Source organism: Acyrthosiphon pisum, chromosome A2, assembly GCF_005508785.2.
Source record: "Acyrthosiphon pisum isolate AL4f chromosome A2, pea_aphid_22Mar2018_4r6ur, whole genome shotgun sequence".
Taxonomy (NCBI): domain Eukaryota; kingdom Metazoa; phylum Arthropoda; class Insecta; order Hemiptera; family Aphididae; genus Acyrthosiphon; species Acyrthosiphon pisum.
Window position 1 is genome coordinate 5413974 of NC_042495.1, and position 17167 is coordinate 5431140.

The window sequence follows — 17167 nt, forward strand, 5'->3', positions numbered from 1 at the left end:
CCCTATTATTAAGCATGAAAATTATGCAAAAAAAGGGAAAATTTAAATGATGATATAGTTTTTTTTATAAATAAAACCAGCTTTATACTAAAATTAATATATATTATAAATAAATTAAATAAGGTTGGTCAATTTTGTTTGTAAATGTAATTCCCCCCCAACCAACCAAATATGTTTTACATTAATTCATTTTAATATAATATACCTTATGATTATGATATAATGCAGTGTATTGCTCTTAGACTACAATAAAACGATTATCCAACACATTTTGTGAACCAAAATAAAAATGTCCAGATCATCAAGCACAAAAAAGACGTGATGATAATAACATATGTATAATATTTGTTATGCAATGATCAGGTAGATAACTACGAAAACAGTTTGCAGAGTGACATTTAACATCAAAAAACCTGAAGGTTTTGAATAACTGTCTAAACGTCACTACTCGTTACCCGCGAGTACCAGGGTTGAAGATTTAGGTAGGAGGTAGGTACTGACAAAAAATCTTACAGAAATCTTTTATATTATTATCAATTACACACGGCTCGGTATTACCGTATAACCACAACCCACCACCCTTCACATCCACACCCACACGATCATGCGTTTAATTATTATTTTTTGTTTGCAAAATAAAAATACCTACAGTGCTCTGTGAAGAAATAATAATAATAATAACAACAACAACAACAACAATATCGATAATGGACGATGACGATGAAAACGAAAACGACCAAAAGGTGAACGGATATCGCGACCCGACGACGTCGCGAACTGCGTCACGTCTTAGCGGCCGTTGAATATAATATTATTATAATAAGCAGTGACCGATCTCGCTACGGCGGTGAACGCTGTAATTCTCGACAATGACCGCGAAAACATAAATCGAAAACGCATCGTAGTAGTTGTAATGTTTTAGAAGTATTAATAGTAGTAGTAATAGTACTATAGTACTAATAGTAGTAGTAGTATAGTACTAATAGTAGTAGTAGTATAGTACTAATAGTAGTAGTAATATAGTAATAATAGTAGTAGTAGTAGTAGTAGTAGTATTAGTAGTACTGTAGTAGTAGTAGTAATAGTATTTTCGTGCAGTATTTATTATAGTGCAGTACCGCGGGCCGCGAAACGGTTACAGCACGGCGGCCGTGGTGTCTGACGGTGTGCAGAGCGCGCGTCGGTCGCCGATTTCCCGCGCAAAACCGGTCGGGGCAACACTGTGAGCCGGCCGCCCGCCCCACCGGTCCGCCCACCGAGAACGAACGACACAGTCGAGCGCGCGCGCGACCGTTATCCAACCGACCGAATTTCAAATTCAAAATCGTCAACGACCGCCGAGCAGCAGCCGCCGTCTCGCCGTCGCCGTCCGCGCGAAAATCGAACAGTTTATTTATTTTTTTACACCCTTTGAAAAAATATTTTTAAACCGTCGTTTTTCGCCGCCACCACCCACAGACGTGCTCGCGGATTCATTCGCCGGCAAACGAAACACGTGAACGAGCGGGTTTCGTCGAGCGACCGTCTTTCGTCGTTGTCCAACGGGGCGCGGGTAAGCAACAAGCCACCAGCACATCAACAGTCAGCCATGGTGTTATCGGATGTCAACGGGAACGGTAAGAAATCAGCGGCCGAACGGTGGTTGAGACAGCGCAACGGGCAGCGGGCGTCGGCTGTTCGATGCATATTCGGGCCGCCCGAGAAACGGGCCCATCTCATGGTGATCATGCGCAACGAGGCGGAAATGGAACGGAAGCGGATTGAGTTCGCTGCCCGGTACGAGCCGGTTGGCATGTCGCCGAACGAGCGCCGTAACTTCTTCGCGGGACTCATCAAATCGCCGCCGACATCGTCGCACCATCATCACGGCAACGGTGAGTAGACATATGCGTTAGGCACTGCGATCGTTGACGCGAAAACATGGCAGCCGCGCGCGATAGGAGCTAGGTATATAGATATCGCGGTGCTGGCGTATTATTATTGTAGCTAGCGCCGAGTTTCGGGCGGCAGGCGCGTCGGCGGCCGTTATTTTTCGTTCGTTCGTTCGGGCGGGCGGCCAAACGCGCGGGAAAAAATCGGAACGCATCCGTCACGATCGCGACGACCGGCCGACGATTATTTTGATACATTCGACTATAAGAACATATTATTCGTGACGAGCGGATATTGTGCCTATCGAAAATGTCAAGTATAATATATTGCTCATGACTCGCCTCTCCGCCCGGCGTACCCGGCCGGTTGATCAATTTGGTGCGTGTTTACTGTTTAGTCGGTAACGAAACAATTATTATGTAATTATCGTCGACCGGCCGCTGCGGATTACGAAACGTTTTAGCAAACAAACAATCGGCGCGTTTATGACAAGTAATAATATTATTTATCGTCAGTCGGCCGCGCCAAACACGTGCTCTCCTCGGTCCCCACACACACCTGTTGCTGTATATCGAATTCGTCCCTTCGAAGACCGTGTTTTGGGTTCGCGTCTTCCATGTCGGAAAACCGACTGTGGTATTTTATCGTGCTAAGACGGTATGTGTGTGTGAATGTGATGCAAAGGCCTCGGTGTCTCGCCATATCCGTGAGGTTAGGTGTCGTCGTCGTATTACGTAAGCGTAAACACACGTATCGCGGCGTTCGAGGTTAATGTTATTTTTATTGTTAATTTTAGGAATTTCAGTTTTACTGAACAAACATGAGGGTTACATCCTTATGTGTGGTGTGTGTGTGAACGTGTGCGCGACCGAGGTGAACTTTTGACGACATCATAATCGCGATAACCATAAAATAATAAAAATTATCAATAAATCACCAACAAGGCGCGTTATGCCGTGTGTATGAAAACGACAGGTCGGAAAAAAATTGTATTTAAAATGGAGGGAGATTGCGGTCGTGCGCGTCCGAACAAACCACGGGCGTCGGCCCCGCGGCAGGTCCGCGTGCAGCGGTGGAAGCGTGTGTAAGGCGTACGCACGTATTTTGCCGCCAAAACCTCTACGGTAGTCGCCCGCCACATCTGCCCGGCTCGGTAATCCGACATGATAATATATTATATTATAAATTATACATGTTGTATACGATACATGGTCTCCGTCCGGATTGAAGTAAAAAAAAAAAAATCCTTTTTTTTATGATTTTAGGTTAGGTATAATAATGGTTATGAGTGTGTGTGTGTGTGTGTGTGTGTGTGTGTGTGTGTGTGTGTGTCGGTAGGTCGGCGTCGATATTGTGGTCGGGGGGTGCGGCGGGGGCGAGGGTCGGTTGAAATTTTAAAATGCACGAGACGTGCGCCGCGCGTACAACGACGATCGATCTAATATACGACCGGTATAATAAACGCGCGTTTTTCATTCTTCGCGCTCGACCGAAATCGAACGTGACACTTTTGAAAACCGGTATTTTTTTCGAAAAAACGTACGGCGACGAGACAACGTGTCATCGTGTCCGTAAACGGACGGCGGTAGTTTTTTTCTCTCCTAAAACTATTGCTGCGTACTCATACAATATTATACATGCAGTCGTTATTTTTATCGTACACCCGGATAAACTCCTCGTACCGGAGTCGCCGGAATAACATTAAAAAGCACACACACTCGTAATAACTTGTCCCCGCGGTGCATGTGTGTCGAAAAAAAACCGAACGACTTGTACGGCGAGCGCGGAGAGATCAAGGCCTCCGTCGGCGGTGGTGGTTGTAGTGGCGGTGGTGAATGGTGATGATGATATTATTATTATGTGATATATACACATACATGCGCGAAAGAAACGTTTTACACGGTGACAAAAAATTGGCGGGAAACGTGTCCGTAGCACGCGCTCCGCGTAAAAAACCGAACTCGAATAATATAACAACGACGACGTTTAGTGGAAAAAATAGCGTCGCCAGCGGACGACGAAAGGGGAAAACTGGAGAAAAAAATGACATGCAAAACGGGTTTTGGACGGCGCGCGGCCAAAAAACACTAATCGGCCGAGCGGTGTGTCCCTGTCGCGTCGCCGATATCACACGCGGCCGCGCGCAGAGAATGTCTCCGCCAAGGCCGTTTAATAATGCGCCGGCGACACGGCAGCTACCGTTTCGTCGGTGTGCGCGCGCGCGCTCGTAAATATAAATTGGGCGGGAAACAAGCGACGTGCGCTAGAATATTATTATTATTATGTTTTATGATCGTCGTCGTCGCGTACACCTCTCTACGCGATCAACGCAACCCGTAATAACGAGTATTATTATTACTATTATTGTCGACGAGTTTTTTTCCTACCTGCCGCCGACCTACGCCTCCCCCACCGTGTCCCGCGCGCACCATCTCATCTAGATTAGAGTGAAAGAGTGCTTTGTAGAGAAAGAGAGAGAGGGAACGCTCGCGCGCGCGTATAATGTTTGAATTATCGTTTTTTTTTTACGAATTTCGGTTTTTTTTTTTCATTCTGTTCGACGAGATAAAATATATTAAAAAAAACGTCGTCGACCGGTTTACGTTTCGAGGAAAACGAAAATAATATAAAATATTATTACATTAAAATGCGCTCTTACCGATGTGTGCATACAAATAACAATAATTATGAACATTACGGCCGACGGTGACGGTGTGACGAAACCAACTGTTGGATTTTCACCCGATCGAAAAACTCGATCCGCGGCGGATTTCCTCGTATCACGCGCGACTGCCACTACAAAATTCGTAAAATTAAAAAAAAATGTATATTATATTATTATTATAGTACGATAATATTATAATTATTATTATTTATTATGTGATACTGTTATCGAGCAGTTTTCTCTCTTCGCTTCGGTACACGACGCGATGTGTTTCAACGCACACACGATAACATTTTTTTTATTATTCCGTTTGCGCGTCGTCGTCTTTTATCTGCAGCAGCAACGGCCGTTCTCCGCCGATTACTATTATTTATTACGTCTAATATAATATATATGCTTTTGACATGTATTACAATACATTATATTAATATTAATAATAATTATGATTGTGTTATACTTTATCGTGTACAATTTTTTTTCACGACGATAAGTTTTTTTCTGGTCGTAACACGTCGTCGTTTTCCAGATAAACAATCAGATTTGGGTTCTCGGAATCGGATGAACGATGATGACGACCTATCGGTCTGTTGTGTATTATTGTTACATTTTTTTTTTATCATAGACAAAATAATAATTGGTCGTTTAACCTTGAAAAACAATAATACAACATAATGGCCTGTTTCGAACCGCGGTCTTTGTAACTTGTTCTAGAAAACGTTCGTTTCCGCGCTCCGCCATCCTCTCGCCTATATTATAATATTTTGTCACCGCGCACACCATTTATAAAACATTAAAATTTCGACCGACCGACCGACCGTCGTCACGACTCACGAGTACGTAATATGTATATTAATATAGTTTTTGCTTCGCTCTTTCTCTACAACCATTTGATATTATCATTCCGATTTCAGGCAGACCGTATTTACATTTTCTTTCTCTACATAATTGCACCGCGTCGTCGTAATTACACGCACAATTTGTCCGACTCGCGGGCCTGGAATCTAATGGACGTTGTACGACACGTATTATTATTATATTATGTATAATAAACTAATGAATATTCCTATCACGGTGTATCGCAATCGATAATGTCGATAATCGTTCGCAACCCATTGTAGTTGTAGTAGTATATAATAATATAATGCACATCCAACAATAGAAGTAGGATACAAGAAAACCGGCCGCCGGACCAGATTGCCTAATATTATTCGTTTCGATGGATTTCTTTTGTCTTCGCATACAAAACGCATTTGAACGGTTATCGCAGTGTCTTCTCTTATTGGCCGGGCAAAACAAGAAAAAAAATAGACAAAAGGTTATAACCGTCACAAAGGTCTAGGTCATAGATAAACGTTTTGTTGTTGCACCGATGCCGATGCTGCCTAGCTGCTCCGTTTCCTCTCAAATTCAGTAGGTACATATCGTTTATAGACCCTACTAATCCGTTGGGTGTAATATGATAGGTAATATACATAACATCAGTATACTATTATATTATTATGTACTGTGCGTAAAACTTAATGCGATCGCAAAGAGAAAAATCGATCGTATACTTCTTGAAGGAGGGTGTGGTGAAAGGGAGGGTAGTATTGAGACTATTTTTTTTAACTGTCCTGTGCCGGAGAGACGTACCACGTCTGCAAATAGATCTATACATCCATCCCCTATAACGCGTTTCATTCGGAAACACAATAGCGAAATGCCCGTCGCTCCCTACACACTGCTACCAGCAGCAGTATTATATACAAGTGCAGTGTGTGTGTTAGATAAGACACACACACGATTATAACCTGTTGCCACGGAGGACAAAAGATTAAAAAATAATAATAAATAAGTAAACATCCATATCCTTCTCACAAGGATTTAGTCGGAGAAAAAAAATTTGCAGATGGTGAACGCGTACACACATACACATACACCATACAACAGGTGGTTAATTTGCAGTCGAGCAGCTGCTGCTGCCGCGGAGGACGTTAAAAACGAGTAGATTTTTTTTCTCGCCCACCGTTTCTTTTCCATCGTATGTTACGCGTGCACTGCACATATATACCATGATATATAATATACAGCGTGTTTCCTGCATTTGCGGATGTGCTCACCGCAGAACACGCGTCATTAGGATTAGGTCATCTCCGCGATTCCCGGTACAATGCACAGTGCACACGCGTATATAGTTTTTTCATATTTCCGTTTAGTTATATTTTTGAAAACCCCACGTCCGTTCGGCTTCGTATAATATAAGACTACACACGTATAATATCGCGAAACCATATAATTTTCTACACAAATCTAAATATCTAATGCAGTAAATAATATACAACGAACGTTATACGTTTCTGATGGTCCCCATAGCTTTGCCGATACTGCAGCCGAGTCGTTTTGCGGGGACTGTGTTCGAGTGTTTAAGTCTTCGGACTTGTGTAATAAAATCATCACTTGACTATGCTTCCTAATCCTCCAGTCGTTTATCGCATTTTAACTGGTCATTTTCAATCCGTTCAGTAGTCGGTTCTCCACAGTTCACATAGCAAGTGTATTGCAGCAGGCTTGGGATCTTTGTTGTTTGTTGCATAGAATCGAATTTTGGACGAGTGGAATGGAGCAGTTTAGTGTAAGGGATATCTACCCCACAAAATGTTGGTCCGTGGACCACTACTCCGCTCATTGAAATTTTATATATAAGGTACTTATAAGTTATTAATTATAAATAATAAACTATACTTGTCCAAAATTTGTTTTTATATAAATCTAAATACTCCGAAAAATATTCTATTTTGGAATATGAAATTAAAAATGTAGGTAGGTTCTATGTATACGTTGTTATTCAAAAGAGTAAAAACTTAAAAAACAAGATTTTTTTGTAGTGACTTATAATTATGTAAATAAGTACGTTAAAAACGTTCGTGTTCTCTAAAATAATAAGTGTCTCCGTCTCGTTAAATTGATCTTTCCGTGTCCCCGTCTATTAATTATTGTACCTGACACTAATTGTAATATTAATATTAACCGTTTTTCCCGCTGTGTAATAATACTGTTAATTTACAAATTTATACATACCTTTTTGTACCTTTTTACGTACCGTTTTTGACGATTGTAAAATTATTGATAAAATATTAATATTGATACAATTCTGATGAATAATTTATGGTTTCGTATATGTAAGTTGACTTAATGTCCCGGGTTCTATATAACTAACCTAACTGTACTATGCACCTATATACCGATATAACATACAAGTGTTGTTTCACTGTTAAAATTTAACCAACATATTATATCGGCGTCCAAATAAAGGTTTTTTCCATATTAGCCGTATTTATACAATAATTTAAACATTAACGTTTTGATGTGTTTTATTTTTTTGACAATTTATTTAGGCATCAGGGTCAAAAGTTTTGTTTCGCTGTAAAATAAACAATTTAAATATTATATTATCATCATCGCGTCCGTAAATATTAAGCGCGTAGTAAATTAAGGCACTTAAATTTTTTTATGAGAATCTGTCACTCAAAAAGTAAATAGATACATTCAATATGATAGTCTTTTTCTAAATGTCTTTAATGTAATATAATAATAATAATAATCGCGTGTAAATAATTATATTTTTTTCTCTACTGTTATTATTATAAAATCGAACTAAATGCCATCTATAATACCACTTGACGTCGGTCGTTGTATTATGTATACAGTCTATTATTTTTAATGTATTTAAAAAAAAAAAATTTAGAACGTTCAGAACGTCAACAAGCCACGCGCATCGTAATAACAATAACTCGTGTAACAACATATCACGCATATTTTTTTCTCTCCATATTATCTATACACGTAAATACGATTTTACATACTATTATTATTATCATTATTATTATACGCATTATTATAATTATGTTGTACAATTATAATAAGTTCTTATCGAAAAAGAACAGAGATAAACCAATATATGCATAAGCACACGCGCACATATAATAATATAATATACGTATCGTAGGAGAAAAAAAAATTATTCCCTACATAAAACTTTATCATATAATATTATGTATATCACTATCGGTGGACTATAATATGGAAAAACGTCCCAAAGTCCAAAGTGCGCGATATTTGAATAACGGAGAATCGCCGTAAACATGTATCGTAAATACAGTTGGTTTGGACGTTTAAAAAACGCGTAAGGTACTTACGCCACAATTAATCTTGTAATGTCAAGGATGAAGCCGTCGAAAAATGATCGCTCGTGCGCGTTATAACAAATCAGCGTACAATAAACCAGCGCAACGTGCTCGAACGCGGAAACGGCCAATTTTGTGGTTTATCAATGATTCCACCGGCGTTTTACTTACACATCGTAATTTACGGTACCCGACGAATGAAACAAAAGCTGTTTGAGAGATTAATTATAATAATAATAATGCGATAAACTATACTATAATATAGGCCGGCGAATGCGTGTTGCATAACCGTCGTTGTCGGTGTCACAACCATCATCATGTCATCCGCGCAGTGATATATTATTACGACCGTCGTGAATATTATGATCTGCATTACAACAAGGCCTATTGATAAATATCAATATTGAATATTGTTATTTTATTTTTAACAGTTATTCATTGTATTACATTGTATGTCATGAACTATGATATTATAATATAATATACCTATCACGACTGAAACACCGATGACTTTTAAGCTCGAAATCTCCGTCATCAGCACTTCTGAGTGCCCTCCCTTATCTGTCAGTCTCGCTGTGTAAATATCTTAAATCAAAATTACTTATTGTACAGATGTTGTATAGATTGTAATTAAATATATTTTTAATAATAAAAAAAAATTCTCCGTCATCCGCTGTTGTATAGTTATGTATATTATTATCGTTATTAAAAAATATAACGGGACCGTAAATTTGGACGCGGCAAACGGGCAAATATTATTTATTCGTTTTTATTTACCTTCCGTGTTTATTAGGCGATCAAATTTAATCGTGACGCCGCCGTGTCCCGCTTTCGTTCGACCAGATTTCGGCGATCTCCCTCGGTGCTACGGAGTAAAGTGCAAAGTCATAGTGTCGTGTTTACCATTCGCAAATACCATTAAAATCTCGTTTCCTATTTATAGTAATTATTACAATACTGCGTTGGACGGTTGATTGTCATCTGCGACATTCGACATTTAACGGTTTATACCAGCCGGAAATTACAAAGTTCTACGAACGCGCAAGCGTATAGACGCGCCGTAAATTATTTAATTGTATAACGACGAATCGTTCGCAATACGACCGGTGCTCCGTCGAGTAAATAATAATTGCTCTAATTTATTTAATCGGTTGAAATTATTGACCAAACAGTAAAGCGTGCGTATTAAAGTACTATGTATTTAATCCAAAATTGCTGGGCCCTGCGCGTTAAAATTTTTAATTACTGGTTCAATTATATTTTAAAAAGACAAACCATGCCTACTTTGTACAAAGTTCAACAAAAATATCGTGCTATAACAAAACTAAATAAATCGTGTATAATTTTACTCCTCGCTTACATACGATAATATACAATTCGTTCCTTAAATGAATGTTTAAAACTAAAAAGTGTGTTCTTAAACGTTGCGTGATTTTTGATTTCAGAACATAATACAAAAAATCCGAAAGCCGATAACCGCAACAACTACTTCCAACAGCAGCAGCAGCAGCATCACTATCACCAGCAGCAGCAAAAGAACAATAGTTTCAATCAACCATCCGACGACGAAAGAAATTGACTACGAAATCGACCGACTATTGTGCGGGGGAGGGGGGACGTATCATAAATCGTGATCGATATTATATATAGTGTTACATTGTACCTAATTCGCAACGATCTCTAGCCCCACGTACAATATTATAGAAAAAGACCATTTTGTCCGTTTCCTTCTACGTCTGTCTACGTCACGAATCGTCTCATTTGTTGCACGAAATCCGCGCGTAATTTAGGTTTTTGGGTATATAATCGGGTTATTATTATCTAATACTATTATATAATTAAAAGTGTATTCATTTTTTATTTAATTTTTGTTCCGTTCTAAGTGTTCGTGGCGCACCGGTTGTTCCGCGTTTGCCAACAACTACTTTGTACCTATTATATTTTACTACCTACAATAATATTGTTAGACTTCTAGAAATTTGACGCGCGTTACAACGGGTACATAACGTATTTTATTGTAACCGTACGCATCATATTGTTTTTATTACATTATATTACATGGTGTGATTGTTGTCCGAGTTTAGCGCCTACACTACCATACAAAATATTGTGATGCTCGCATGTGCATGTAAAATGAATGTTATGTTATATTAATACGAGTGTTAAGGAACAAAAAAAAAAAATAGGGAAAACATTCGGCAAATTAATTTTTTTACAACTTTACAATCGTTTCGAGTAGTGTGTGTATGTGTGCAACAACGTGCGTAATAATTATTCACTCCCTGCATCTGCACGAACTCAGATAGAAGAGGTCAATAAAACTATAACAAACAACTCGGTTCAGCTGTAGAATCGAATAATAATCGTAAAATCATTTAATTTTATTACGCGTTGTACTTTTTTGCCTCGTCTTCGCGTACAACTGTCATTGCTAGACAAAAAAACGCTGAGATTTTACATTATATATTTAATTTATATAATTTTTTTTTTAAACACATTTACTCCCTTCTCTCTCCTCTCTTTTAAAATGTATTCATCACCAGATACTCAATTGCAGCTATATATGACTAAATATATATATTAGCTGTTAAAGAAATATTATATGCAATATAAATGCTAGTCCAATTTGTTACGGTGAGAAAAAAATATTTATGCGTTATTAAAGTAATGTATATTATATATATATATATATATATACATTAATGAGATTATTATATATTTATTTACAAAAATTATTATTATTATTATTATTATTATTATTTAATTATTATATTTTTTTTTTCTAATCGATGAATTGATGATTTTAATATGAATATATTTATTTAGATACCTATTATTATTTTATATGGTTATTTGCTTGATATATTAATATAATATACAATCATAATAGACATTTTTTTATTAGACATGAACACTGATTTTTATTTGCGACACAATAACTATTATTATTATTATTATTATTATTTTAATTTTGACTATTTGAACTATTTAAATTATTATTAAAAATTAAACCGATATTATGTTTAGTTTATAAGTAGTATATATTTATAGAAAGTAGTATGTAGAAAAAATATAACACGCGGAAAGTGTCATTGAGATTTATATTATTATATTACATACGTTGGTGTTTGACGACAAAATATATTAACAATTTTTTTTTGTGTTTTCAATAATTGTTCGTTTTATTTGTATATCATCACAGTACCTATAATACGTATTACTACAACACTAGTGGCGGTGACATTTCTCTAGAGACATTGTTTTTCCCGCCGAAAGTTGGTCGCCGCGGTTTTTTCCGGTCACGCGACCGTGGGACTCGCAAGTCGCGCTTGTTGAGGAGATAAAAAATGAAAAAGTGTTATGCACGTGGGTACGTGTGGTTAACTGAGGGTCGGATGCGTTTCCGCGAGTATAGGCTCTCAGTAAGAAAAATAAGAAGCAACAGCGGCGGGTAAGCGGTGCGCTAGGCTCATCGCTCAACGTGTGTGTGTACACAAAAGAAAAAACACCTTCACGCCCGTATTTTATATATTATATTTTTTCTTACGTCGGAGGACGCGGGAGGGAGGAGGAAGTGCGGCCGCGGCGTGTATATACACTAGGTGTATATATAATACACGTGCAGTGCACGTTTGTGAAAATATAATAATAATAATAATAATAAATGTATAAGTTAAAGAAGAAGTATATATAGCCGACTACAATGGGTCGCCTTCTCCATCCGTGTGCATTCGGGGAGATGACAAAACACATGACGTCCGCATCCGGTCGTACGCGCGCGCCCGTTATGAGTGTGATGACGTGTGTGTGTGTGTGTGTGTGTGTAATATACGCCAGCAGTTGACGGTAAGTCACACGGTGTGTGTGTATTTAAGGTATATAGACCGGGCGCGCGTATCCGGTTTTGCGGTCTGCGGTGACATCGTCGTCTTCTCGACCGTACGACGACGTCCGCCGCGAAATAAATCTCTTCGTCGTCGCGTCCCATTAATTATAATCAAAAAATAATAACATTACTCGAGTTCCCCTCGTGTACGTCGCACACACGTGTGTGTCGTGCCTACTCCTATAATACCGGTGTGCGTGTCGGTCGTACATACGGAGCCGCCCGGTGTGCGTTTCGGTCGCTGCGAATCGTATTTAGGGCGCGACTTATATAATATTGTAATGTGTCTGTATACCGTATGTACACGCATCCGATGATGTGTCGTTTATATATCGTGGGTGGTAGATCTATTTACCTTCTGCACGGTCGTCGTAATATATTTTAGATGCTGGGCTATGGCATAAAGGGCTTGCAGACCTTTGCCAATACACAGTTATGTAACACCGGAAAAACATGCCTTATAACCCCATAATATATTATAGACTATACTTGAATGTTATGCATCATAACATGCGATTATTAATGTGCATATTATAGCCTTGTACAGTGTTAGTGTATCCAATTTTCCTATATTAGAAATTAAATTTAAAAAAATCGAAACCGGTAAAAGGCGTTGTTTATGTTCACTGTATAATATTATTATTATGTAATGTATGCAGTTCGAATTTAAATGTGTGTATTTATAGTCAACTGATGTTTAATGATTGAACGAAGAAACTTTAATAAAAGTTGTTTTTGCCTTCGCTATATATTTACAAATGCTGGATATATATCCTGTAAATATAGTATATTGCACTTATTTCGTGTCATTATCTCGGTCCATTTTATATAAAATACTGTATCACCACCTACGCGTTGTTTAAGAAAATACCAACGCAAGGTAGTAGGTACCTACCTACCTATTAGATATTTTTGATATTGATTGTTTGCTTAAGCTATCAACTAACACTTATATTTAAATTATAAGTACCTCAGTAGTACATTAAGTACATTCAATTATTGAATAGGTACCTACCCATATTATTATGATTGTCTCCATTTGTTTCACAATCGTCTAATACAAAAGAAAAAATGAGCTACTATGTTTGATATTGCGTTATTTAATAAATTGTGAATATACATTCATATTATACAATTGCGGCGTCTACAGAGTAGAGTCGTAAAGATAGTACCTCGTAGAGCGGACAACAATGAGAAAACAATTACCGTCCGCGAACATATTTTTGTATACTTAGATACGAGTATCTATGGACTATAGTGATGGACTTACGTTAACCGATTACCGATGTATTGGTGAGACTGGTATGGAGAGTATGGTTTTTCGTCGTCTGTGCGCGTAGATTGCTACCGTATTTATGTAGACATTTTGGCGTCTACCACGCATCAATCGTCGACAGTGACATGGCTTCTTTATCTTTTGTCCTGCCGAATAAACACCTTTACCGCGACCGGACACACAACTGCGTGCATTGTACAAGACTCCTGAGGGTCTACTTATAACGCTCTTATAATATAGTATTCTGCCAATATCTTAAAAACTTATATTATACACACATTATACCAATATTTATTTTTATTTCATAACAGAATGGACCGTGGCACGAGTACAGATAACTACGTATATTGAACATTTTAAATAGGTACACAAGTACTGAAGTACAAATTTAAGTCAAACAAAATATGTAACACAGAATAAACAACACTCATTATTCATAAATTTAATATAAACGACGTGTGACGGGTCGTTGTTGGCAACGCGCATCATCCTGTAAATTGCAGGTAGGTAACGGGAGTACCTATATAATAATTAATAGGTAAGTATTTAGTGCTTCAGTGGATATGTAAAGAAAGGATGATAAGATTGAGACTGGAAGCATGGAGGTTTGAAAATAACTATTGTTGGGAGCTTACCAATTGCGCTTAAAATGTCCTTTTCATATACTGCTTAATATTATACTACTTAATATTGCTCTATGTTATTTTCTGCGGGTTGATAGAACAATAAATTGTGCTCAATAACAGCCTAATAATATTTATTTTATTTAATAGCACATAATATCATTATTTTAATGGAATACAATGAACATGATTACACGAATGTCAATAAGACATAAATAAATGATTACAATTAAATAAATCACTGTTTTAATATTATTCTATATTTAATATTACAGTATATTCTTATGAAATATTATTTTTTCTGATTTAATAAAACATTTTGTTCATCATTTTTTTTTCAATTATTATACAATGAACTTCAATAATAGTTAGCATAAGTACATAATAATAATATTATATTTATAATCTACCAAATATATGCATTAATATATATAATTGTAAAATATAAGCAGCACAGCAAATTGGTACATTTTACCTAAAATATAAGCAGCGCAATTGCCAATTGGTATACTGACTTGAAATATAAGCAGCGCAATTGGTATACTGACCCTTTAATACAAGTTTTGTTTTAGGCACAACTGGTCCATGCCCCTATTGTCTGGCTAAGTATCTCGGGACAGTCCACTGACCGTTCAATGAGTTTCCGTAGGAATAGTTAGGTACAATATAAATACAATATAAACGAAACGTCGAGCACAATATTGTGCTAACACAATAATACTTTATACAATATATGGCTACGGCCTATACCTATGTCAAACTAATAACCGTCGTACGCCATTATATTATTCATATTATATTTGTTTATTATTATAATATTGTTATTCCATTCCATATGATGGTTAGTTAGGTGCCTACCTTTTGTCAATAGTTATTGTTGTTCGCATTAACATGGTATACATTATTTAAACGACAGATTTGGTTATTTTGAAATACATTTATAAAGCACCTGGATAACGAATATGGGTACTTGTCGATTGAGAAAAGGGGTGAAAGGAGGGTACCTATAGATTTTGTTAGATAAAATGTCGTAGCCAGTTTTTTTTATTATCATCAAGCTTGCTCACGTCACTGTGCGCGTCTTACAACAATAATAAACATACTACAATAGAATCCATATACAGACGAGCCTATAAACATTAATCATATATTCATATATAACATCTAATATTATAAATGAACTATACCCTACTATATATGCTATCTTAAAATATATGCGTAACGTCGATATTATTACACGCATGTAGAAACATATTTAAATTAAATAAAAGTCTGAATTAATAATAATATGTCACGACGAGCATAATATTATTATAGAATATATTATAATTTACAGAGTTCTCGTATACAAAATTGATTAGCATTCCATAAGTAAAATTGTTCCATTTAGGGACGCCACTGCAGTAGATTACGAGGAGCATAAAATTATTAATTTACGACGATAATATTAATATGTTCGATATATTGTACACAAGTCGATATTTTTTCGTCGTAATTTTACTCCCGGAGCCGCTAACCACCATCACGAATATTGTAGAAATCGCTATCATTTCCGATACTCTATTGTTTGTTTTTTGAAGTAAAACTTCTTTCTTGAGGTGTAAATTGTTGAAATTAATTGGGTATTATTAAGGTAATATTATTATATTAAGTGGGTGGAAAAAAAATCGTAACCAAAAATCAAACGACACGTTTGTTTATTTATTTATATATGTCCATAGTAACCATAATAAACAAAAATGTCAATCGTAAATTACATATTTTTTTATTGTATTAAATTTTCTCATTCTCTCCCTAATTCACTTATAATTTCACGGGCCCAATTACTTATGAAAGAAGTTTTACTTCCCCAGAGTTATTCACAGAGCTCACACACTCTCACACTTTTTTTTTTTTAATTTTCAAATTTTTGTTCAATATTAAATAATGTTTCGTCTTAACATCAGTACAATATTGATTTATACATGATTTGTTGGAGTTTGTCATACCTACCTAATATCTGCTTAATATCTATTATAATATTGGCTCGGTACAATATTAACCTTATAATAAACACAGTACAATACCTATTGTAAAATATCTTATATTCAATCTATGATTTTCTAAACAAATGAAAAAAATTGGCAAATAAGTAAAATATCCATATAAATTATCATGCAACAACCACTTATATTGTATTATCATTTATATAACGTGAAGTCATTTTTTATTTCAAGGGGTAGCAAGATTATAGCAATTGACGTAGGTACATAATTTTTGCGTTATATTATGTTTTATTTTGTAATCACTCCGTTTAAGATACATTGTCATATTACAACAGCCAACAGTAAATTCATAGGTATTATCGTACAATGCTGTTTATTTAATATTTACAGAAATAGTCAAATGGAACACATAATATTATAATTGTATTACAAATTAATAATTATATTATAATATAGGTAAAACATAGGTAGGTATAAACGTTTACAATCTATTATATTATTTATATTCAAAATAAAATCCGTATAACACAAGACAACACATAGATTCTTAGACAAAAATATAATTATTTAGATTACAAACCAACGTATATTATTTGATTATATGAATTACTTGATGATTGTCTATAAATTAATTCTGCCTATTATAATTACAAATATGTATATATAAATGCATAAATGTATAATGTGTGTACGTGTG

General features: G+C 36.2%; 1 protein-coding gene across 1 annotated transcript; it reads left to right on the forward strand.

Moving 5' to 3' along the window:
- The first annotated feature begins 1110 nt into the window (after nucleotides 1–1110).
- LOC100161137 lies at nucleotides 1111–11298 on the forward strand. Its single transcript, XM_001947270.5, has 2 exons — nucleotides 1111–1874; nucleotides 10146–11298. The coding sequence occupies exons 1-2, from the start codon at nucleotides 1589–1591 to the stop codon at nucleotides 10277–10279; spliced, it is 420 nt and encodes a 139-aa protein (XP_001947305.1). The 5' UTR covers nucleotides 1111–1588; the 3' UTR covers nucleotides 10280–11298.
- Nucleotides 11299–17167: the final 5869 nt, after the last annotated feature.